General features: G+C 36.7%; 1 protein-coding gene across 3 annotated transcripts in view; it reads left to right on the top strand.

Annotated features, from left to right (window-relative positions):
* The window catches only part of ATAD2B (ATPase family AAA domain containing 2B), a 166,189-nt gene that overhangs the window by 64,340 nt on the left and 75,017 nt on the right, over positions 1–26,832 (top strand). For all 3 annotated transcript variants that reach the window (XM_023252067.2, XM_023252068.2, XM_045054873.1), the window contains 3 exons: positions 707–881; positions 5,585–5,673; positions 20,398–20,557. In XM_023252067.2, the coding sequence (XP_023107835.1) occupies positions 707–881; positions 5,585–5,673; positions 20,398–20,557 (424 nt within the window). The remainder of the gene's footprint in view (positions 1–706; positions 882–5,584; positions 5,674–20,397; positions 20,558–26,832) is intronic.

The following is a 26,832-nucleotide window of genomic DNA, read 5'->3' on the forward strand; positions in this document are numbered from 1 at the left end:
AGTTTAAATTTTGCCTTTATTATGCACATATAAACATTTAATATAAATAAAATTATTTAGTAATGCTTTTATATAACTTTTTTCACTCTACAGTGTATTCTAGACACCTTCCCATATCAGTAATGTGTATGTTATTCTTTCTGATATTTTAGTAGTATTTTGTTTTATAGATATAACAGTATATTTATTTATTCCTTATTATTTTTCTAAGTTTTATTTATTTAACTGTTCTCTACACCCAGTACGGGGCTTGAACTCATAAGCTGAAGCTCAAGAGTCATGCACTTCTCAAACTGAGCCATCTGTGCCTTATTAATAGCATTTAGATTTTTTTTAGTTTTTCACAAATTAGAATTGATCCTTTTTTGAACATTCATTTAAAATCTGTATTCATAATATTTTGAGTATTTATGATGCATTCTAAGATGTGAAATTTCTGGGTCATTGGGAAGACACATTTAAAATTTTGGTTTATCTTGCTAAATGTCTCTCTTTTCTGATTTGCCTACCAAGGTTTGGTCATTGAGAACATCCTTGAATACTCTCAGCAAAGTGAAATTTGTCTATATACTACTAAGAGCTTTCTCAATATCTAAGAATTGTCATATATTCATTAATAAATTCTATGGGAGGTGCATCCTTGTGTATTGGTTATTAGTGGTGGCAGTAACATTACCTTATTCCTATTGATTCTTTTTTCCTCTAGGGGCTGTTTGTTTTATGGCCCTCCCGGCACAGGTAAAACCTTGGTTGCCAGAGCATTAGCTAATGAGTGCAGTCAGGGAGACAAAAAGGTGGCTTTTTTTATGCGAAAAGGAGCAGACTGTCTGAGCAAGTGGGTTGGTGAATCTGAACGGCAACTTAGGCTTCTTTTTGATCAGGTAAGTGAAATGACCTAATATGAAAATATTTTCTTTAAAATAGAGTATTTAGGGGACGCCTGGGTGACTCAGTTGGTTAAGCGTCTGACTTCAGCTCAGGTCATGATCTCATGGCTCGTGAGTTCCATTTTGGGCTCTGTGCTGACAGCTCGGAGCCTGGAGCCTGCTTCAGATTCTGTGTCCATCTTTCTCTGCCCTTCCCCTGCTTGTGTGCTGTCCCCTGCCCCCCTCCAAATATAAATAAACATTCAACAAAAATTTTTTTAAACAGAATATTGAGTGCATTTAGTCTGTAAATATAAACTGTTCACAAGGAGGCATATTTCTGGTAAGTATGTTTAGTTTAGGTTCAGTAATCTGAATTTGTAAACTTTAGATGTATTTAACAGCAGTTTTACTAGTACTAATTTAATGATGTGATGATTCACAAGATATTTATTAAGGTGGCTACTAAGCATATAATACCATGTTAGATGCTTTTGAAAACCCTGGGTATAATTTCATATATCATGAAGTTATAGTCTAATTGAGGAAATGGAACAAGAATAGAAATCTTACAGGGTAGTACATTATTTTCATAAGCTATAAAATATGATGCTGGAAGAATTCTGTAATGAATGCTTTAAAAAGGCAGGGTTAGGTGGGGCGCCTGGGTGGCTCAGTCAGTTAAGCATCAGACTTCAGCTCAGGTCATGATCTCACAGTTCTTGGGTTGGAGCCCTGTGTCAGGCTCTGTGCTGACAGCTCAGAGCCTGGAGCCTGCTTCAGATTCTGTGTCTCCCTCTCTTTCTGCCCCTCCCCTCCCCTGCTCATACTCTGTCTCTCTCTCTGTCTCTCTCTCTCAAGAATAAATAAACATTAAAAAAAATTTTTTTTTATAAAGGCAGGGTTAGGTGACTGAATATCATGTAGGCAATCTTTTTTTTTTATCACTGTAACTTTAAAAGTATTATTTCCTCATACTTAATAAAACTTAGTCCTGATATAAATTCACTTTTGGTTATTGGAACTAGTGAAGGAAGTCATTCATATTTGACAATGCAGCTTCTATTTCATAACATCTAAGGAAATTACATGAAATTAAAAGAAAGCTTTCGACAAGCAATTTTCAAGCTGCCATTACTTGAGTTGATGTGTTTCAAAGTCTTTTGTAATTGGTAAAGCACTTCAAATATTACTTTTAGTTAGTATGAAAAAGTGCCATGTTCTAGATAATGTGAGTAGAAAGGGATATAGTAAAATTTTTGCCTTCAAGGTGTTCAGTGTCTATTGGGAAGTTCAACATGCAGTTGGTCTCCTTTAAGAGTATGTATGGGGGTGCCTAGGTGGCTCAGTCGGTTAAGCATCTGGCTTTGGCTCAGGTCATGATCTCGCAATTCATGGGTTCAAGCCCCGCGTCGGGCTCTATGCTGTGCTGACAGCTCGGAGCCTGGAACCTGCTTCGGATTCTGTGTGTCCTGTCCCCTTCTCTCTCCCCCTCCCCTGCTCATGGTCTGTCTCTCTCTATCTCTCAAGAATAAATAAACTTAAAAAAAAAAAAAAAAGCAGTATGCATGTAGTTAAAATTTTTATGTTATGTGTATTATACTGCAACAAAAGCTGTTTAAAATTAAAAAAATATTTTTTTTAATGTTTATTTTTGAGAGAGAGAGAGAGAGAGAATGAGTGAGAATGAGTGGGGGAGAGGCAGAGAGAGGGAGACATAGACTCTGAAGCAGGCGCTGAGCTCCGAGCTGTCAGCACAGAGCCCAAAGCGGGGCTCGAATCCACGAACCGTGAGATCATGACCTGAGCTGAAGTCAGACATTTAACCGACTGAACCACTCAGGGGCCCCTAAGAATTTTTTTTCAGCAAAGCTTTAATTTATTTTGAGAGAGAGTGCGTGGGGAGGGGCAGAGTGACAGGAAGAGAGAAAATCCCAAGCAGGCCATGCGCTGTCAGTGCAGAGCTTGATGCAGGGCTTACAAACCTTGAGATCATGACCTGAGCCGAAATCAGTAGTCGAAATCAAGAGTCTAATGCTTAACTTCCTGAGCCACCCATGCACCCTCATTATTGTCTGTTTGTTTGTTTGTTTGTTTATTTATTTATTTATTTTTATAATTTTTTTTTAATGTTTATTTATTTTTGAAAGACAGAAACAGAGTACAAGTGGGGTGAGGGCAGACAGAGAGAGAGGCAGACACAGAATGCAAAGCAGGCTCTAGGCTCTGAACTGTCAGCACAGAGCCTGACGTGGGGCTCAAACTCACAAACCGTGAGATCATGACCTGAGCCAAAGTTGGATGCTTAACCAGCTGAACCACTCAGGTGCCCTTCATTATTGTCTTTTTAATTGAAAGAGTCCACATTCCTAAATTGACGTGATCTATGCACTAAATGAAATGATGGCGGTATTATATATTGGCCAAGATTTTGTTTGGTCTTAGTTGTCAGAAAAATGACTAAGGTCTCACTTTATATTTAGTATGCAACTTGAAATAAATGAAAACATCTGATTTTAGTTGCCTCTTTTATAAAACAGAGGAAAAAATACTAATCTCACTGGACTACTGTGAGATTTCACAGAAAAGAAGTACATAAAGTGCTTGTCACAGTGAAGGGCACAAGATATACTATACTTTGATATTGTAATTCTGCGAGGCTATAGTTCTGAAAAACAGCTATTTGTTTCATGTATATAAAAGTGCTGATCAAATCTTTGTTCTTTCTCTCGCTTCAAATACACTTATTTATTTATTTAAGTGATCGATTTACCCAGTGTGGGGCTTGAACTCACAACCCAGAGACCCAAAAGTCGCATCTTCTACCGACTGAGCCAGCGGGTTCCCATATTCTTTTTCTCTCAGTATATAATTCTGGTTTTACAAACTTTTTTCTCCTAAAACTTGTTTTGTGATTGAAATGCCCTTCATTTTAAATTATTAGAAAACACTGGAGGTTTAATGCATATCAACCAGGGAGAGATGTGAAATTTGTATCTGGTTTTTAGAAGGTTGTCCTTCCTGTGAACTAAGAATTTGCTGTAAGTAATATTGAAACATACATAAACTGTATATGAGTAAATTATACAATATAAAGACTTAACATTTGTAATCTAATATTTATATTAAATCAAATTAGGTTGCTGCTACATTTAAGATTTAAGTGAAAGTGACAACTGTGAAAGTAATGGAAGAAAGCTCATGATTTGTTCCTAATATCAGAGTAGGGAGAGTTTTAACTACCAAAGAACAGATTCCCTATATACATTTTATTTTTAGATTCTGCATTGCAACAAAATATCATAAGCAAAACCAAAAGATAAATGGTACCCCTTGCAGAAAAATATTTGCATTTCCTTTCACAGAGAGAAGTCTTAATTTTTAAAATGAATGGCTCCTAGAAATCAGTAAGCAAAAGAACAATGATCCAATAGAAAAATTGGCAAAGATCTGACCAGAACTTTCATTAAAAAAAGCAGTACAAATGGCTCTTAGAGTTATGAAAGTGCTCATTTTTATTGAGAGTAGAAATAAAAATCAAAATGAACTGAGATATTTTTTATTCTAAAAAATTAAAGTTTGATAATACATTTTTGGTGAGGTTTCTTAAATATTGGTGGTGATCAGTGGAAGGCAATTTGAAAATAACTATATTAGAAATGACGTTTGCCTTTTGAACCACTTTTGGAATTTATTATATTTATGTGTTTATGTCTATATTTATATAAAAGGCCAAATGTTTATTCAGGCATTATTGATAACAGGAAAAGATTGAAAATAGCCTAGGGCCACCTGGGTGGCTCAGTAGGTTAAGCATCCAACTCTTGATTGCTGCTCAGGTCATAATCTCATGGTTCATGAGTTTGAGCCCTGTATCAGCCCCACATCTGCACTGTCAGTGCAGAGCCTGCTTGGCGCGCGCTCTCTCTCTCTCTCTCTGTCTCTCTCTGTCTCTCTCTGCCTCTCTCTCTGCCCCTTTCCTGCTTATGCTTACTCTCTCTCTCAAAAATAAATAAAAACTTAAAAATAAAACAAAATAGCCTACATGTCCACACATAGGAGGCTAGTTTAATTATGGCACACCATACAGTGGGGCATTTTGTAGCTGTTAATAAAGAATGAGGCAGATCATTGTGCACTTATATGGAAGCTAATTAAAATATATTGCTCAGGGGTGTCTGGGTGGTTCAGTCTGTTGAGCATCCAACTCTTGACTTGGTCTCAGGTCGTGATCCCAGGGTCTTGGGCTCCAGCCCTGAGTCAAGCTCTGTGCTGAGTATGGAGCTTGCTTGAGATTCGTCCTCTCCCTCTCCCCCTCTCCGCCCCTCTCTGCCCCTCTCCCACATGTCCACGCTCTCTTTCTCTCTCTCTCAAATAAAAAAAATAATGAAAATATATATAGTTACATAAAATAGACTGTGTTATTTGGTAAAAGCAATGTGAATACTTTGTTTAAAATGCATTAAATAAAATAGTATGTTTAAAATATTTGTGTACATATATAAATGACACACACAGAAGGGTAAACAAACTGGGAACAGTAGTTGTCTACTGGAGAGGCCTTGTGGTTGGAGACTGGGTGGTAAGGAGTTTTCATTTTTATTCTTTCTTAATTACTGCATGTTGTAGCGTTTGCTTATATGACCTATTAAGAAAATACAATACTTAAATGTAAAAAATGAGAACTATAAATAACACTTGTTTTCTTTTTATACTAGGCATATTTGATGAGACCTTCTATAATATTTTTTGATGAAATAGATGGATTAGCTCCAGTTCGCTCCAGCAGACAAGATCAGATCCATAGGTAATTTTTCTTAATCAGATTATTTTGGATTCTTTTCAGTCACTGACACAGTAGTTAGCTTTAGCCTTTGGATAAGTGCTAGGAGGCTTACAAAAAATGTGAACTGTGTCCTTGAGGAAGACTCCTTTGACTTAGCTCAAGGGTGAGCAAACTGTAACCTGTGGGCCACTTCTAGCCTTTTGCCTGTTTCTGTAAAGTTTTATTGGAACATAACCATGCTTGTACCTTTCACATGGCTACTTCTGTGCTACAAGAGAAGAATTGAATGAGTGGTTGTGAGAGAAAGATTGTATGGCTTGCAAAGTTTATATACATTTAGTTTCATGCCTTTTATAGAAAAAGTTGCCTAATCTTGAAATTTTAATCTGTGTCATGTATACTAATATTTTGTTCTTTTCCATTTCTGAGTAGTCATCCTTAGTTAGGAAGGGAGGGAGGGAGTAAGAGTGAGGGAGGGAGGGAAAGTATGTATACGTACCACAATTTATTTATGTTAATCCATCTGAGGGAGATGTTTTTGGCTGTTATGATAATGCTACTATGAACATTTGCATACACATTTTCGTGTGCACATTTGTTATGATTTCTGTTGAGTAAATACCTGAGAGAGGAATGGCTGGGTCCTATGGTAAGTGTATGTTTAAATTGGCATGGTTTTCCAAGTTTGTTATATTTTATGTTCTTACCTGTAATGTATGAGAACTTGGGTTGCTCCTCATCCTTGCCAACATTTGGTTTTGCTGTTCTTGTTAACTTTATCCATTCTAGTGGATTTATTTTGAGAGAGAGAGAGAGAGAGAGAGAAAGTGAGAGAGACAGACAGAACACAGGTGTGCAAGGGAGTGGGGGAGGGGGAGAGAGAGAGAGAATCTCAAGCATCCTGACCTGTGGCTTGATCTCCCAAACTGAGAGCCCATGACCTGAGGTGAAATCTAGAGTTTGACACTTAACCGAGGAGCCACCCAGGCACCCCATAGCTTCCCTTATTATTAACATCTTTCACTAGTGGGTACATTTGTTACAATTGAGGAACATACAGTAACACATCATAAACAAAACCCATAGATTTACCTTAGGGTTCACCGTTGGTATTGCACATTTTATGAATTTGGACAAAAGTATAGTGACATGTATACATCATTATCATGTCATACAGAGTATTTTCACGGCCCTAAAAATCCTATATATGTATGTTCTACCACTCACCTCCCCTTGCCCTTGGTAACATAGACTTTTTTTTTAACTGTCTTTATTTATAGTTTTGCCTTTTCTAGAATGCTATATAGTAGGAATCATACAGTATATAATCCTTTCCAGATTCGCTTCTTTCACTTAGCAATATGCACTTAAGATTCCTTCATGACTTTTCTTGGGTTTTGTTTTGTTTGTTTGTTTTGGGTTTAATTTTATTTTTTCCCCAGATTATTAAAATGGAAGCTTAGAGTTTTTTTGATTGAAACTAATTATTTTCTAATATAGGCATTGAAAATTGTAAGTTTTCTTTTAAACACTGTTTAGCTGCATCCCACATTTTTTGATCTCTTGTATATTCACTGTCATATACTTCAAAATAATTTCTAATGTCATTTTTTCTGACACAGTGATTAGTAGTGTGTTTACAAATTGTAGGTTTTTTCTTGATTATCTTATTATTTCTTTCTAATTTAAGTTTATTGTGATAAATTTTTTTTACTGAATTTTTTTGGGTCTAATTATTCTTATTTGTTGATTTATTTATTTTTGAGAGAGAGAGAGAGAGAGAGCGAGCGCATGAGGGGCAGAGAGAGGGAGAGAGAGAGAATCCCAAGCAGGCTCCGTGCTATCAGTACAGAGCTTCACACAGGGCTTGAACCCACAAATCATGAGATCGTGACCTGAGCTGAAATCAAGAGTCAGATGCTTCACCGACTGAGCCACTCAGTTGCCCAACTTTTCATTTTTAAATCTGTTTTCATCTATGTTCAGTGTAGACTTCTCATGCTTTTTGTCCAGGACATTTCTTCTATTAATTTACTATAAACTTTTCTGTGTCTTTATATTTACAGTGTTTTTTTTAATTTTTTTTTTTTAACGTTTATTTATTTTGGGGACAGAGAGAGACAGAGCATGAATGGGGGAGGGGCAGAGAGAGAGGGAGACACAGAATCGGAAACAGGCTCCAGGCTCTGAGCCATCAGCCCAGAGCCCGACGCGGGGCTCGAACTCACGGACTGCGAGATCGTGACCTGGCTGAAGTCGGACGCCCAACCGACTGAGCCACCCAGGCGCCCCTTACAGTGTTTTTTAAATAGATAATGTGTAGTTGGGTGTTTTTGTAATCTGACACTCTCTTGATTTATTTTGATGATATAGTCTGTAAATGTTTCTGTAATTACCTGTTTGGATTGGAGGACAACCTTGTTTTCTATTTGTGTCAGTTGTTTTCTATTTCTCCTTTCTTGCCTTAAAATTTTTTTTTAATGTTTATTTATATTTGAGAGAGACAGCGAGCGAGTGGGGCAGGGGCAGAGAGATGGAGACACAGAATCCGAAGCAGGCTTCAGGCTCTGAGCTATCAGCACAGAGCCCGATGTGGGTTTTGAACCCACGAACCGTGAGATTATGACTTGAACTGAAGTCTGATGCTTAACTGATTGAGCCACCCAGGCACTCCTCCTTTCTTGCCTTTTTAAAAAGAATTTTTGAATATATTTTAGAATCTCCTTTTTATTTTCCTGTTGATTTTCAGTTTTTTTATTATAATTTTTAGGTTTATTTTGAGAGAGACAGAGTGTGAGCAGGGGAGGGGCAGAGAGGGACGGAGAGAGAGAATCCCAAGCAGGCTCCACACCATCAGCACAGAGCCCTATGCAGGGTCCGAACTCACGAAACCATGAGATCATGACCTGAGCTGAAACCAAGAGTCAGATGCTTAATTGACTGAGCCACCCAGGTGCCTCCACTGTTGATTTTTTAAAAGCTGTTTTATTGAGATATAATTGACATACAAAATGTTTATGCAGTGTAAAGAGTCCATTTGACATATTTTAACATATGTATATACCTATGAAACTGTAACTATAATCCAGGTAATGAATATGCTCACTTCCCCCAAAACAGGCTTTTTACATTTCATGTAACTATTCAAAAAAATTTTTTTGTTTAACGTTTATTTATCTTTGAGAGAGCATGAGTGGGGAAGGGGCAGAGAGAGAAGGAGACACAGAATCTGAAGCAGCCTCCAGGCTCTGAGCTGTCAGCACAGAGCCTGATGCGGGGCTTGAACCCATGAACTGTGGGATCATGACCAGGCCAAAGTTGGATGCTTACCAACTGAGCCACCCAGGCACCCCCATATGACTATTGATAAAGTTAAATTTATCATCTTGATGATTGTTAGCTATTTGTCCATCTGTTCTTTGTTCTGTTTTTTCCTTTTTCTTTCTTCCTTCAATTAATTGAATATTTTTTTTAACGTTTATTTATTTTGAGAGAGTGCGTGTGCTCGTGAGTGGCGGAGGGGCAGAGATTCAGGAGAGAGAGAATCCCAGGCATGCTCTGTGCTGTCAGCTCAGAGCCAGAGGCTCAATCCCACGAACTGTGAGATCAAGACCTGAGCCAAAATCAAGTATCGGGTGCTTAACCAACTGAGCCACCAAGGCACCCCTGAATATTTTTTTTATGCTTCCATTTTACTTCTTTTGTTAGCTTGTTACATTTTATTATTTTCATGGTGACTTTAAGGTTTCCAGTATATGTCTTTACTTTGTCATCATCTACCTTCAAGTGACAACATGCCATTTCACATATGATAGAAGACCTTAAAATAGTATGCTTGCATTTCTGCTTTCCTGTGCTATTGCTGTCATACTTTTTTTTCCACTACACATCCTTTTGAAGAGATTTAAATAATAATCCTAATAACCACCATCATCCTTAAAGATTCATTGATGTAGTTACCTTCCTGATGTTCCTTGTTTTGTAGCTATCTCTGTTTCCATGTGTTATAATTCTTTCTGCCTACATTAAAAAAAATTTTTTTTAACGTTTATCTATTTTTGAGACAGAGACAGAGCATGAATGGGGGAGGGTCAGAGAGAAGGAAACACAGAATCTGAAACAGGCTCCAGGCTCTGAGCTGCCAGCACAGAGCCCAACGTGGGGCTCGAACTCACGGACCGCGAGATCATCACCTGAGCTGAAGTCGGCCACTTAACCGACTGAGCCACCCAGGCAGTTTTTTTTTTTTTAATTTTTACATGTTAATTGATTTTTGAGAGAGAGCATGAGCGGGGGGTGGGGGGGCAGAGAGAGAGGGTGACACAAAATCTCGGAAACAGGCACCAGGCTGTGAGCTGTCAACACAGAGCCCGGTGTGGGGCTTGAACTGAACTCACAAGCCATGAGGTCATGACCTGAGATGAAGTTGGACGCTTAACCAACTGAGCCACCCAGGTGCCCCTGCCTCTGTTTCTTACAGAGTAGGTCTGCAGGACATAAATTGTTTCACCTTTTCCATGCCTGAAAAAGTTAACTTTTTTTAAGAAAGCAGTTCTATTTAGTTTTATTTTACATATCAGTTCACTGATATATAAATATCAATATTTAGTTTATCAATAAAACTGTAACAGTTTTTTTTAAGACTTCTTTTTTAAGTAATCTCCACATCCAGGATGGGGCTTAAACTCACAACCCTGAGATCAAGAGTCGCTCACTACTGACTGAGCCAGCCAGGTGCCCCGTAACAGTTTTATATATTTTATATATAATATATATGTATATTATATATATATGTGTGTGTATATATATATATATTACATTTTTTACATATATATTACATTTTTTATATATTTCATTTCAAGTATAAAATGGAGTGATTTTTTAAAGGAGCTTTTTAAGTTCATTTATTTTGAGAGAGGGAGAGAGCACGAGAAGGGGAGGGGCAGAGAGAGAGGGGCGGGAGAATCCTAAGCAGGCCCCATGCTCAGCATGGAGCGTTATGTGGGGCTCGATCCCATGACCACAAGATCATGACCTGAGCTGAAATCAAGAGTCAGTTGGATGCTTAACTGAGCCTCTCAGGCACCCCTAAAATGCATCATTTAAAATGATTTTAAAAATAACTATACCAAGTGGTACAACATTAGAATAAAGCAATTTTAGAACATTGTTCTTCCCTCTGTAAGATCCACCATGTCCATTTGTAGTAAATCCTTGTTTTCCCCTCCAGCCAACCAGTAATCTAATCTCTGTCTCTATAAAATTGCCTCTTGTGAACATTTCATGTGAATGGGATCACACAGTATGTGGTCTCTTATGTCTAGTTTCTTTCAGTGAGCATGATGGTTTAGTGGAGCATCCATGATTTGCCATGTGTTGCTGTTTTTTTCCTTTTTTTTGCTGAGTAGTACCCATTGTATGGATAAGGCACACATTGGATATGTATTTAGATTGTTTCCAATTTGGGCTGTTATGAATAATGCTGCTGTGAACATTCATATGTAAGTCTTTGTGTTCACATATATTTTCATCTCTTTTGGGTAGATACCTAGGAGTGGAATTGCTGGGCTGTGTATCTTTTTCCTCTAACTGCTTTTAATGGTTGTTTTCTGCTTTATTGCTTGTTTTGTGCAGTTTGTTTAATGATATTCCTTGGTAGTGTTTTCTCCATTTATTTTTTTTCTAATTCTTGAATTGAGCTCCTGACATATGTGAGCTTCTAGTTTTCATCATAGTTTTAATGTTTTTGGCCATTATTTCTTAAAATATTTATCTGTCTCCCTTGTTTTTGTCTTTCCTGTCCTTGTGGTCCTCCAGTTATAAGTTGCTTGATCTTGTCTCACAGTTCACTGATGATAAGTTAATTTTGACTTTTTAAAAAAATTTTTATTTTTTAACTAATCACCATGCCCAACATGGGGCTCCATCTCAACAATCCTGAGATCAAGAGTCGCATGCTTTACCTACTGAGCCGGCCAAGCACCCCTAAGTTTGCTTTAAACTATCTCTTCAGTGTTTCATTTTGGGAAGTTGCTTTGCTCTTTTAGTCAACTAATTTTTTAAAGTGTTTAATCTGTTCTTTGGTTCATTATATTTTTCATCTTACATATTTTTATTTTGATCTCTACAGGTTCTGTGTGGGTCTGTTTTGTATCTTCTGTAGAAAAATATAAGAAACTTTTCAACATTTGGAATATCTTTATAATGACTACTTTAATGTCCTTATCTGCCAATTCTAACATCTTAGTTTGGGGTTGATTTTATTTGATTAATTTTTATTATACACTGTATTTTCTGGCAATTTTATTGGATGCCAGACATAAATTTTGCCTTGTTGAGTCCTAGGTAGGATATTGTAAATAAATATTCTTGAGTTTTTTGAGGGGACACCGTTAACTTACTTGAAAACAGTTTGATTCTTTTGAATCGTGCTTTTAAGAGTTGTTACATGGATCTGGAGCAGTCTTCAGTGTAGCTAACTATTCCCCACTAATGAAGGAGGGTCCTTGTGTGTATTACACACAATGACCTGTGAATCATGAGGTTTACCAATCTGGCTTCTGGGAACTGGCAATACTCCTGGTTCTTTGTGAGTATAAAATACTGTTACTTCTAGTCGGGAAAAATACTGTTTTTTCCCGAAGCTGTGAGTGATTTCTTCACATGCGTGCAATATTTAGCTGAAGTCTGGAGAGGCCCTGTGGCTATTTCTTAAGTTTTCTTTCTGTGCAGTGGTTTCTTCTCTGGTACTCTTTTTGGTGAACTCTAAGTCCTCTTGGGGTCCTTGGAATCTCAGCTTTGTCTCTTCTACTTACTGAGTCAGCCAGCTGATTCCCACCAGGATTCTATGTCCCCTACATTACAGCCTAGAAGTAGAAAGCCATTAATTGGATCCTTCTTCCTGTGCTTTATAATATGTGGTTTTTCTCTTGCTGCTTTGAATATTTGCTCTATAGCTTTGGTTTTTAACAGCTTAGTGGTGATATGCCTCTCAGTATGGGCTTTGTGTTTACTGTTATTTGTGGTTATCATCATTATTTGTCTTTTTTTCAATCTTTTTGTCTCTTCATCTTGTGTAATTTTTATTCATCTGTCTTCAGTCAGTCATTACTTTTTCCTTTGTCATGTCCATTTTGCTGTTTCGTCCAGCCAACACATTTTTTTTTTTCAGAAATTATTTTTCAATTGTAGAACTTACATTTAATTATTTTTCATTATTTATGTTTTTCTAGTATGATTTTCATGCATTTAAACATATTTTGTTTTACTTCATCGAGGTCAGTGATCGTTGCTTTAAAATCCTTTTGTGTTAGCTTCTTCAACATCTGGTTTCATCTCACTGTTAGGCCTGCTTGATTTTCTTTTCTTTCTTTTCTTTTCTTTTCTTTTCTTTTGGTTCTTCATTTGTTGGGCAATTTGGATTGCATCCTGGATATTATTAATGTTAGTTTATGAAGGCTTTGGATTTTATTATTTTCCTTTTATGCGTAATATTTCCTTTGTTTTACAGATGATTTTCTGTTTTAGGCTTGAACTACAGAGCTGGCAGCTTTGGCCTCCTTTCAAATGTTTTATCTGTGGCTGGTTTCTTTGCCCTCTGCCTTTGTTTGTTAGGGGTCATTTAGAGATGTGGGCAAATAGAGTTTGGAGATGTCCTCACCTGCTCTTGCTCTTGTGGGATCTCCCACACTCTTTCTTAAATGTTTTTTTTTTCAACGTTTATTTTTTGGGACAGAGAGAGAGCATGAATGGGGGAGGGGCAGAGAGAGAGGGAGACACAGAATCGGAAACAGGTTCCAGGCTCTGAGCCATCAGCCCAGAGCCTGACGCGGGGCTCGAACTCATGGACCGCGAGATCGTGACCTGGCTGAAGTCGGACGCTTAACCGACTGCGCCACCCAGGCGCCCCATCCCACACTCTTTTCTGAACTCTCAGGTTGGAAAGCTAAGGGGTTTCCCTACATCATCTTCCTCACCTGCCTCACTATACTTAGCCCTGTGCTGAAAGCCAGAGAGAGGGGGGAGCTTGCTCTCTGTATGTTCTCCTTTTCTCCAAGTGACCATGAACTTCCAACAGAGCCTCTGTATCTCTGTTTACTCACCAGTTCCTTCAAGTATATGTTTATGTATTACTATGTACAGGTTTTATAGTTATTTTCTGAAGTAGAGTAAGGGATCATCTGGCAAAGTCTTCATCCATCAAACTTGGAAGGGGAACCTTTGAGATCCAAGTATGCAGGTTTTAAGTTCTAGAGTAATTACTAATAGAAACATAATTTCTAAACTGTTAGTAAGGGGGAATAGAATAACAAAAATATCAATCCAGATGGAATGAAGAAGGGGAGGGGAATCATAGAACTAGTGTGAGAAACAGCACAACATGTAATTGTAGGTTTAAACCCAATTATATAAAAAATGACATGAAATGTAAAGGGACTAAATGTTCTTTATATTATTAAAAAAATTTTTTTAAATGTTTATTTATTTTTGAGAGAGAGACAGAGTGTGGGGAAGGGGCAGAGAGAAGAGGAAGACACAGAATTTAAAACAGGCTCTAGGCTCTGAGCTGTCAGTGCAGAGCCCGATGCAGGACTTGAGCCCATGAACTGTGAGACTGTGACCTGAGCTGAAGTCGGACGCTTAACTGACTGAGCTGCCCAGGTGCCCTAAATGTTCGTTATAAAAGACAAATTTGTCAGACTGGGGAAGACCAAAATTTGATGACATTTTGTTTATAAGAGACATATCTATGTGTAAAGAAAGATATAGAAAGATTCCAAGTAAAATTGGGGGAAAGGCATGCAAAACCTCAGTTATGAATATTCATAGCAGTGTTATTCATACTATCCAAAGCATGGAAATAACCCGTATGTCCATCAACTGCTGGATGGATATATAAAATGTGTTATATCCATACAATGGAATATTATTCCACTTTGAAGAGGAATGGGTGTACCCTGTACAGGTAGATGTAACATGAATGAACCTGAAAGACTTAATGCTAAGTGAAGTAATTCATACATAAGAGGTTACATGTTATATGGTTTTATTCATATAAAATGTCCATAATAGTCATTTAGTAACAATTTAGAATTTGTAATTCCCTAATGACTGTGTTTCCAAATTGTATAAAACAAAAATTGACAGATCTGCAGAGTCCAATTGACAGTCATTGTGAGAGATATGTGCCTCTGAGTAGTTAAAAGACCAAATGAGAAAAAAAAAATATGTTAATGCCCTATAGATTATTTGAACAACCTTATTTTATGATCTAGTGGGTATACTTACCTGAGACAAATATAGAATGAACACTGTTTTCAAACATACACAGGATTTATAAAAATTGATCATATATTGTGTCTTAAATCATAACTAATTTTCAAAGTTTAGTGATATACAGAATATAAGAAACAAATAACAAAAAGATATAAGAGAATTTTGTTTGCTGTTAAGAGCTGTTACTCTAATTCAGTGTTACTAGTAAACAAAAAATAGCAAACAATATGAACTTGAAACAAAGACGTATAGATATCAACAAATCAAAAGTTGCTTCTTTGCAAAAACTAATAAAATTAACAAACCTCTGGCATGATTGGTCAGGACAAAAAGGAGACCTTGATATGCAATATTAGGAATGCAAAATGTGATGTGTCAGATTCTTTAAGCATTAAAGGTTAAGAGGATAAAGGCATGAACTTAAGAGGTAAATGTGTAAAACTTTTAGGAACAAACCTATGGGAAAATCTTCATGACTTGTATATGAATGTTCATAGCTGTTTTGATAATAGTCCCAAATTAGGAACAATCCACATGGCCATCAACATGTGACTCAGTAAACAAATTTTGGCATATCCATATAATGGAATATTGCTTAACCATAAAAAGGAAGAAACTATTAGTAAACCAACAGTGTGGTGAATCTCAAAATAATTATGCTCAGTGAAAGAATCCGGAAAAAAAAGAGTATTTAGTGTGCGATCCCATACATATAAAATTTTAGAGAATGCAAGCTAATCTGTAAGTAAGAACACAGATCAGTTGTTGCCTGGGTATTGGATAGAGGTCAAGGAAGGGCTGTAGGGATGGATTACAAGGTAGTTTCACAAGTGTGTATTTACTTCAAAACTTACCCAATTGTATACTTTAAGTTAATGTTCAGTGTATTGTATGTCAAATATATCTTCAAAAGACTTAATTAAAAAGAAAAACTTATGTAGAATAGTATGAGAAAGTTAATTGGAACCCAGTTTCACTTGTGAACATGGATATAAAACTCCTAAAGAAAATAGTAACATGTGACTTCTAGGAAGCTTTAAGAAGGATAATAATACATCATGACCAAATTGATTGTATTTAACATGTACAAGGTTTGTTTAACATGAGAGAAATCAATTAAGGTAAATTAATCACATTATCATATTAGTGAAAAATCATATGGTCATCTCAATAGATGTGTAAGAAATGGATGAAATTTAATATTTTTGATAAGATCATTCATCTTAGAGAATGAAGAATATAAGGTATCTATAAGAACCTATAACAAACATACTTAATGTTGAAAGATGAAAACTTTTAATATGAGGTATTATAAGCATGGCTGCAGTGAACAATTCTGATCAACAGTGTACACAGATCCCAGTTAGTGTAGTCTGGCAAGAAAAAACAATACAAAGGTGTGTGTATTGAAGAGGAGTAAACAATACTGTTGTCATTGTAGGTGATATAATTACGCATGTGGAAATTCCAAAGCTGTCTCTAGATAACTTCTTTTTAAAAAAAATTTTTAAACTTTTATTCATTTTTGAGAGACAGAGACAGCATGAGTGGGGGAGGGGCAGAGAGAGAGGGAGACGCAGAATCCGAAGCAGGCTCCAGGTTCTGAGCTGTTAGCACAGAGCCCAACGTGGGACTTGAAGTCACGGACCATGAGATCATGATCCAAGCTGAAGTCAGACGCTTAACTGACTGAGCCACCCAGGCACCCCTAGATAACTTCTTAAGTATAGTAATGAGCATCTTGCAATGTTAAACCAATCATTATAGAGAATTTTGTGTTTCTGTGTACCAGTTTTCTGCATAAAAATGCAAAATTACTATTTATAAACTCACTTAGAATAGAAGATACCAGGAATAAATTAAGTTCCATGTACAGTTTTGGGGGGAAGAATAAAACTTGGTTCAGAAACATTAAAGGAAAATAAAATAAATGGAGAAAAATATCATTACATAAGTTGGAAGACTGGATATTTAAAAGTTGTTTGTTCTTCCATATTTATCAATAGATTCAGTATAATCCTGTTCAGAATCAACTTTTTTGGGGTGGAACTTGACAAAATGATTCTGGAATTTGTATGGAAATAAAAAGGACTAAGAATAGTGAAGACTTTTGTGGAAGAACAAGGTGGGAGTATTTGCTCTACTGGTTATTAAGGCCTCTTAGGATTAAGATGATTTGATGTAGGTAGAAGTCTTGATAAATAGACTGATGGAAAAGAGCCAGAGCCATATATAAATCTACACATATATAGATGCTTGATTTATAATAAAAGAGACCGTGCGATACTATTGGGAAAGGATGACCTATTCAATAAATAATGTTGGGAGAATTGGGTATCTGGTGAAAAAATTGGATCCCTCTTCATACCATACAAAACAATTCCAGTTCATTTTATTTAGATCCATATTTAAATTACACAAATGCTTTTAGAAGATAATGTAGGAGAAGGGTTAGGGCAGGCAGGTAGGCCTCAAATATAGTATAAAGTAGTTTGGACTTTATTTTGAACATAATAGGGGTTACTAGAGGATTTTGATCCAAGGGCTGGTCATTTGATTTTTTTTTTTTAAAGAAGACAACTGTTGGTAGAATCTAAGCTAAGTTATAATTCTGTTTCTGGCCATGTTTAAGACTTTGTCTTCTGAAAATCCTTGTAGAAAACACTTAAAAATGTTGATAAATCTTAAACACTTGACATGCCTATCTGTGATTGGAATGTGCTAAGGAAAAATTTGAGGTAATAAATATGAACTTAGGCTTCAGGATGCTTATTGCACTCTTTATATCTGAAGTGAAACACTTAGGTCATTAATTTTCTCTTATTTAATTAGAAAAGAACAAGCACAGGGTGCCTGGGTAGGTCTTATTGTCAAGACTGGATAGTGGGTGGAGACCAGGGATGCTGTTAAACATTGCATAATGCACAGGGCAGTCTTTCAGAATAAAGAATTATCCAGTCTAGGGGCGCCTGGGTGGCTCAGTAGGTTAAGTGTCTGACTTCAGCTCAGGTCATAATCTCAGGGTTTGTGAGTTCGAGTCCCACATCGGGCTCTGTGCTGACAGCTCAGAGCCTTGAGCCTGCTTCGGAGTCTGTGTCTCCCTCCCTTTCTGCCCCTCTCCTGTTCAGGCTCTGTCTCTCTCTGAAAAATAAATAAACATTAAAAAAAGAAAAAAAAAGAAAAGAACAAGCACAAATCCTCTCTATGCATGTACACTGGATCTCTAGCATTTTGGTTCCATTTATAGTTTTGAGAAACATTTAGAACAGTTTATTTGGGAGTGAGAATGATTTCTTTAACATGTTGAGCATATTGGAGAAGTTATTTCTGGCAGGTATTAGCAGTAAGAGTAAAGGATATAAATGAGAACAGTTGGGAAACACTAGGAAGACCTTTGTTACTAGAACTGATTTTTGTTATAATTAGACATGTAACAAATTTATTCAGAAATGTTTAAGTCATAGTTTCAAAAACTAAAATATGCACAAGATTATTTTGAGTTGAACTTAGTTAAAATAGTTGCCATTGTAAGGAAATTGTCTGAAAGGATAATAGTAATGCACATGTAATTCTTTCTTTTTAATGTTAATTCATTTATTTTTGAGGGAGAGAGAGCACAAGCAAGGGAGGGGCGAGAGAGAGAGAGAGACAGAGAGAGAGAGAGAGAAAGAGAGAGAGACACACACACACACACAGAATCCGAGCTGTTTGCTCTGAGCTGTCAGCACAGAGCCCAACCCGAGGCTCGAACCCATGAACTGCAAGATCATGACCTGAGCAGAAGTCAGACACTTAACCAACTGAGCCACCCAGGCACCCCTAATGCACATGTAATTCTATAGGAACTCTAAACATCATATAAATTGTCAGATATAACCCCTCCCCCCAGATTGCTATATATTAAAACAGACTTTTAGATTTTTTTTTTGAGATTTTTATATTTATTTTAATTAACTAATTTTTAGTAATCTCTATACCCAATGTAGGGCTCAAACTCATGACCCCTAAGATGAAGAGTCACATCCTCTACTAACTGAGCCAACCAGGCACCCCTGTATTTCTTTTTAAAAACAGCTTTATTGAGATACTGTTCATATATCATACAGTCCAGTCACTTAAACCACAAGTTCAGTAGCTTTCAATATATTTCTAGAGTTGTGTAACTGTCACCGTAACTAATTTTAGAACATTTTCATCTTCCCAGAAAGAAAGAAACCTTTTAATCTTTACCCATAACTCTCCAATCTCCTCTTCATCCCCCACTAAACCCTAGGCAACCACTAATATACTTTGTATTTCTGTAGATTTGCCTATTGGATATTTCATATAAATGGAATCATACAATATGGGGACTTTTGTGACTGGCTGTTTTCAGTTAACTCAATGTTGTCAAGGTTCATCTGTATCATAGCATCTATCAGTACTTCATTTGTTTTTATTGACAAATTCTATTTTATTGTATTGATACACCACATTTATTTTTCTGTTGATGGGCATTTGAGTTATTTCTGCCTCTTAGTTATTATGAATACTGCTGTGAACATTTTTGTACAAGTTTTTTTTAGACATTGCTGGATCATATGATCACTCTATGTTTAATAGTTGAGGGAACTGTCAGACTTTTCAAAGGAGGCACACCATTTTACATTTCCATCAAGCACTGTGTGAATGTTCCAATTTCTCCCCATCCTTGCCAACATTTACTATTATCTGTCTTTTTTATTATAATCATGCTGGGGGGTTCAAAGTGGTACCTCATTTGGTTTTGATTTGCATGTCCCTAATGATGGGCCCTTTGTATATCTTCTGTGGAGAAATGTCTATTTAAATCTTTTGACTTAAAAAAAAGTTTTTTTAAAGTTTATTTATTTTGAGAGAGAGAGAGAGAGATTGAGAGCACAAGTGGGGAAAGTCAGAGAGACGCAGAGACAGAAATGAGAGCAGGCTCTGCAACATCAGTGCAGAGCCTGATGCGGAACCTGAACTCATGAACTGTGAGATGATGACCTGAGCCGAGATCAAGAGTCAGATGCTTAACTGACTGCCACTCAGGCACCCCTCTTTTAACTATTTTTAAGTTGGGTTAATTTTCTTTTTATTGTTGAGTTGTAATTGTTCTTTGTATATTCTGGACCTTAGACCCTTATCAAGTATATAATTTGCAAAAATTTTCTCCCATTCTTTAGGTTGCCTTTTCAGTTTTCTTGATAGTGCCCTTTGAAGCAGAAAAATTATTAATTCTGATGGAATCCTTATCTCTTTTATTGTTCTTTGTTTGCTTTATGTGTCTATTAATGAATTGTTTGAATACTTTTAAAAATAATTTCTGTACATTATTTTGCATTAAGATTTATTCATGCTATAATTTTATTAGCATTTAAGACTGGTAAAGTGTAGTATAAGCAGCAGTTTTTACAGTTTTTCTTTCCTTTTTTTAATTTATCATTTTGTCTGAAACTTTTGTTACAGCTCTATAGTATCAACCCTCCTTGCTCTTATGGATGGATTAGATAACAGGGGTGAAATTGTTGTTATTGGTGCTACAAACAGACTTGATTCTATAGATCCTGCTCTCAGGAGACCGGGTCGTTTTGACCGAGAATTCCTTTTCAATCTGCCTGATCAAAAGGTAAGTTTTTGTTTTCAATATGTTAAGATTTATTTGTGATCCATTTATCAAACATGTATGTACTGTGAGAGTGATATTTTATGAATTTTCATTTCTAAAATTTTGTGCTTATGAAATATCTTAGGTTAATTCTCAGAAAAAGCTTGTGATTATTAAATAATTTAGTCTATTTCTATTAATAATTATTCAGGAAAACTCTTGATTAGGTTACTAAAATGCTTACTTTAGTTCACCAGATTGTAGTAATTATCTTGGATGGCAGGTTATATGTCTCCACTTAGCCAAAATAGCTTTGTTCCCATAAAAATAATGTTTTTAGAATATTAGTGAGCTTATAAATAAGAACCCAATGTGCAAATTTTCATAGAAATGACCATAACATCATATTTAATTTAGAGCAGCAAAAATTATTCATTACAGTGTATTTTTTTAAAAAGAATGTATAATTACACAATGTATAGTCATTGTGTAAAATGTTAATATATTATACAAGTTTTTCCCCTAATTCTGCTTGATATTTTTATTATTCTTGGTTTGGACCAGTTTATTCATTGACTTGTCTTTTCACGAGGATCTCAAGTTTGAGAGGGAGAGATATATGTAGAGAAGATACTATATTTAACAATATTTTCTATGTAATTTAACATTTTAAGCATAATTAAAACATTTATAACATATCCATACAAATATAACCTAAGGAAAGAAGATGCTATTTATGAATATATAATATACACACATGCACATTTGTAATTGTTGCATAGCTTTGATTTAGATCTCCATGTAAGATGCCTGGTTTACATACATAGATGTGAAATGCTGTGATTAGTAGGACAGTGTAGAAGATTATGGGGAAATGAAGGCAATGTTGCTGTTGTGTAGGACAGTTAATACTTCAGTTTGAAATCAGTCTACACATCCACATTTGTAGTTGTCTCAGTTTTGGACTATCTAACTTAGAGGCTTTACTTTGGTACTGAATTTACCTGACTTTGTCAGGATAGGAAACAGAATATACAGCATTTTGATTACCCAAGTGCAGCTTCCAGGACTGTATCAATGTGTAGAGGTGTGCTTTGTTGTGGGGACAAGGGTAGAAGTGGGAACAGTCTATTTCAGCATGGGGAAGCACCAGTTATCTTTGTTTGGGACAACGTCAGTCCAAGCACATCTTTTAGGCTCTAGCATACGTGGAGAGTGTGTTTAGTTCTAAGAGACACAGTCTGTGTTCATTTCGGCACAGGAAAGCCATTATCTGAATTAAATGATTATCTTTTATATCACCCTAGTCATGTGGACCTCAGTCATGTATGCCGTTCACAATCCTCACAATTCATGTACAATCCACACAAAAACAATAAACAAGGTCTAAAACAGCACTGTCCAATTGAATTTTCTCTAATGATTGAAATGTTCTGTATTTGCATTGTCCATTAAGCACTGTCCAGTATGGTAGCCACTAGCCACATGTGGCTATTGAGCTTTTTATTTATTTTTTATTTATTTGTTTAAAAAAAATTTTTTTTTTCAATGTTTATTTATTTTTGGGACAGAGAGAGACAGAGCATGAACGGGGGAGGGGCAGAGAGAGAGGGAGACACAGAATCGGGAACAGGTTCCAGGCTCTGAGCCATCAGCCCAGAGCCTGACGCGGGGCTCGAACTCACAGACCGCGAGATCATGACCTGGCTGAAGTCGGACGCTTAACCGACTGCGCCACCCAGGCGCCCCCTATTGAGCTTTTTAAATGTCACTTGTGTGACTAAGGAACTGATTTTAAATTTTCTTTAAATATTTAAATAAAATAGCATTGTGTGGTTAGTGGCTTACCATATTGTACGGCATGGATCTCAATATAGTTTTCCATGTTATTTTAACTGTCTACGTTTCAAGGAAACTGCTTTGAGACCTAAACCTAAGATCATTTTTCTTGGTCTGTGTCTATGGAAAAGGTCTGAACTAGCTTTTTTTTTTGCTTAGATAATAAAGTCATGAGATTATCAAGATTAGATGAGATTATCAAATCCTCTGTCCTAGGGAACAGTCAGTAAGGTAAGAGGAAAACTATGTAAGTGGATTCTGGAAGCCAAGTGAAGAAGTGTAACAATGAGTATATGACTAACTTTGTCAGATGTTGCTAAATTAACTCAGGTGAGGACAGAAAATTGGCCATTGTATTTATCATTATGCTGGTCATTGGTGAACCTGATGGGAGCAAGTTGATTTAGTGGTGGGTGCAAAAAAGCTTGTCTGGAGTATGGTTAGCTTAAGAGAGAACAGGAGGGGAGGAACTGGAGACAGTTAATGAAGGTAAGTTTTTCAAAGAGTTTTGCTGCACAAGGACACAAAGGATTGAGGTAAGGTGATAGATGTTGAGGGAATTGGAGGCAAGAGAACCTATGTTCTTAAAAAAGCTGAGACAGTTATTCAGTAGAGAAGGAAATTTTGGTGATGAAATTGAGAAAGAATTACCATAGTGTGTCCTTAATAGGCAAGAGGGGGGATAGTATTTACTATATGAGTGGTGAGAATGACTTTAGATAGGATTTGGATAGTTCGTCTGTGATACTAGGGAGAAGACAGAATATTATGGGTACATATGCTGACAGGTGGACCCAGTTGCTGTGGAGAGTCTTTGGAACTTCTCTTTTGACTGCTTCAGTTTTCTTAGTGACTTAGCAAGCAAGGTCTGAATGAGAAGCTGAGTGTGCAGATAGAGAAACTGAACTAGTCTGCTAGGAGATAGGCCTAATGAATGGCTTAGGGAAGGATTGAGAGGAGTGTTAAGGTTCCATTTGGCCATTAATTTAAAGCAATAACCAGTCAGTGTCTCATGTTAGTCCTGTAGTTTGAGCGGTGGAATATCATGACTCCTGTTGTTTGACCAACTATTATAAAAAAAAAAAAGTAAAAGTAAGCTCTGGTTCTTCCAAATTTTACTAATTTTGTTAACCCTTTATTAGCAAAAAATAACACATTTTCTTGAAGCGGTGATGCTTTTTAATTTCTTTTGTTTCTTTTTATTACCACCAACACTTAATGATTATTGTTATGTGTTATGTGTGTATTTATGAATCCTGAAAAGTAAGAGCTTGAATATGGCTTTGAATCTTTCTTTTTTAATTTGAGAGAGAGAGAGGGAGAGAGAGATGGAGCACATGTCTGTGTGCAAGCAGGAGAGGGGTAGAGGAAGAGAGAGAGAGAGAAGGAGGGAAGAAGGGAGGGGAAGAAAGACAGAGAGAGAGAAATCTCAAGCAGGCTCCATGCCCAGTGCAGAGCCTGACATGGGGCTCAGTCCCATGACCCTGGGATCACGACCTGAGCTAAAATCAAGAGTTGGATGCTCAGTTGACAGGCGCCCCTGACTTTGACTTTTTAATAGTAGAGGAAGCTACTTTCTAGTAGGGGAAGCCATATAACTCATATATACAGAGGGAGAGAGAGTTAAAGCACATAATGAAGCATTTCTTTTTTTTTTTTTAATTTTTTTTTTTCAACGTTTATTTATTTTTCAGACAGAGAGAGACAGAGCATGAACGGGGGAGGGGCAGAGAGAGAGGGAGACACAGAATCAGAAACAGCCTCCAGGCTCTGAGCCATCAGCCCAGAGCCCGACGCGGGGCTCGAACTCACGGGCCGCAAGATCGTGACCTGGCTGAAGTCGGACGCTTAACCGACTGCGCCACCCAGGCGCCCCTAAGCATTTCTAATTTAGTTAATTTCATCTTCTATTTCTTGTTTTTATGATAAAGAAAGGAGACTCTGGTTGATTATATAGAGAAAGAGCAAGGCACTAAATGTTTTAGAGACCTGACAATAACTTTTGACCTTAAGTAATTAATTTCATTTCTCTAAATCTTTACTTATTTTGTAAAATGACAGGGTAAGAATAGATATTTTTCAAGGTATTTTCCAACTTAATTTTTTTTTTTTAATGTTTGTTTATTTTTGGGAGACAGGGACCGAGAGACAGACAGAGTGTGAGCAGGGGAGGGGCAGAGAGAGAGGGAGACACAGAGTCTGAAGCAGGCTCCAGGCTCTGAGCTGTCAGCACAGAGCCCGACGCGGGGCTTGAACTCACAAACTGTGAGATCATGACCTGAGCCGAAGTCAGACGCTTAACCAACTGAGCCACCCAGGCACCCCTTAAATTTGTTTTTTTGATGTGCTTCTCATTCTATGAGGGTCTTCACTAAGTGGTGCCTGTGCTGCTAATGAGGTAAAATAGATTCTTGATGTCATCTTCTAGAGAATATAAGCTCTCAGGATGACATTCTTTTTGGATCTTGATTTTATACTTTTTTTGGTATCTATTCAGGCAGATACTTTGAGTTCGAAGAAAATAAATGTCACATCATTGCTTTAATTTTGGTAGCTGAACACCTAACTTAGAACTTGGAATTAGAGCAATAGCGAGTGATATCAAATTTTACCAACTTTTTATTTTTTATTTATTTAAAAAAATGTTTTTAATGTTTATTTTTGAGAAAGAGAGACAGAGCGTGAGTGGGCAAGTGGTAGAGAGAGAGAGAGAGGGAGACACAGAATCTGAAGCAGACCCCAGGCTCTGAGCTTTCAGCATGGAGCCCACTGTGGGCCTCGAACTCATGGACCGTGAGATCATGACCTGAGCTGAAGTCGGCTACTCAACCATCTGAGCCACCCAGGCGCCCCTTTTATCAACTTTTTATTTTTTATTTATTTATTTTTTTTTAATTTTTTTTTTTCAACGTTTATTTATTTTTGGGACAGAGAGAGACAGAGCATGAACGGGGGAGCGGCAGAGAGAGAGGGAGACATAGAATCGGAAACAGGCTCCAGGGTCTGAGCCATCAGCCCAGAGCCTGACGCGGGGCTCGAACCCACGGGCTGTGAGATCGTGACCTGGCTGAAGTCGGACGCTTAACCGAATGCGCCACCCAGGCGCCCCTCAACTTTTTAAACAAAATTTTAATGTGTATTTATTTATTTTGAGAGAGAGAGAGAGAGAGAGAGGAGGGGGAGGGTCAGAGAGAGAGAGGAGAGAGAGAATTCCAAGCAGGCCCTGTGCTGTCAGCCCTATGCGGGGCTCAATCCCACAAACCAGGAGTTCATGACCTGAGCTGAAACCAAGAGTCGGATGCTTAACTGACTGAGCAACCCAGGTGACCATCAACTTAGCTTGATGACTTTGAAGTCCTTTTTGTTCTGGTGCTGGACCCCAAATTCCTCATAAAGCCAATACAATTATCCTCTTGGTTATAATTTGCTTTTTCATAGTCTTTAAGAAGCTCAAGTAGCAGTGTTGAGGGAACAAGTGTATTCAAGTTTTACAAAGTGTTGTTTTTTCCTTGAAAGAAGGCAAATGTGAAAGTAAAATTCTGATATGCCTCTTCATGATGGTAATATCAGCTGATTATGGATTCTTACTACTTCAGTTTCTTTTTGACTGTGGAAGAAGAAGACATTTCATTTAATTTGAAACCAAGATGTTAAAATTTTGATTGTACTATATAGTCAGATTTAAGGTAGAGAATGCTATTTTGAAAAAAAAAATCAAGGTAGAATTGCTCAAACATTTGACTTTTTAAAATGAATTATATTAATATTTACTGAAATACTACCTTGTTATATATTAAATGCCAAAATATCAACTAACCTACAAGATAATGATATGCATTATATTTCTTTAGTGAAAACTTTTTCAATTGAAAACTTTTTTTCAAGTTTTAAATTGTTGTTTACTTCATTGGCAGTCATAATACCTCATGCATGTGATAGAACCAAAAGTTCTGTGAAATCTGAATCTGTAGTTTCAAAGTTATCCCTGACTGGGGTGCCTAGCTGGCTCAGTCAGTAGAGCTTGTGACTCTTGATCTCGGGGTTGTGAGTTCAAGCCCCATGTTGGGCATAGAGCCTACCTAAAAAGAAAAAACAAACAAAAACAAAAATAAGTTAGTTCTGAGTAACGTATGCAATTGTTGAATCATTATGTTGTACATTTTAAACTATTACAACACTGTACAATTATAATTATATTTCAGTAAAAGATTATAAATGTTATAATACATTAAAGTGTTTTTTATATGTATTTAGATGGTAAAAATGATCTGACGTAAAATATTGAAACTTAGTTTTGAATCTAGTCCTAGATGACTCAAGATCAGTCACTTAGTCACATGTGCCACTAGTCAATTCCTTCACCTCTCAGAATATTAAATATCTTGGTTTGTTAAACAGAGACATGATCTCTACCACATATTATTGTATTATTATTATGGGAAATTAGAGTTGACTTG

The sequence above is a fragment of the Felis catus genome, chromosome A3 (assembly GCF_018350175.1).
Source record: "Felis catus isolate Fca126 chromosome A3, F.catus_Fca126_mat1.0, whole genome shotgun sequence".
Lineage (NCBI taxonomy): Eukaryota > Metazoa > Chordata > Mammalia > Carnivora > Felidae > Felis > Felis catus.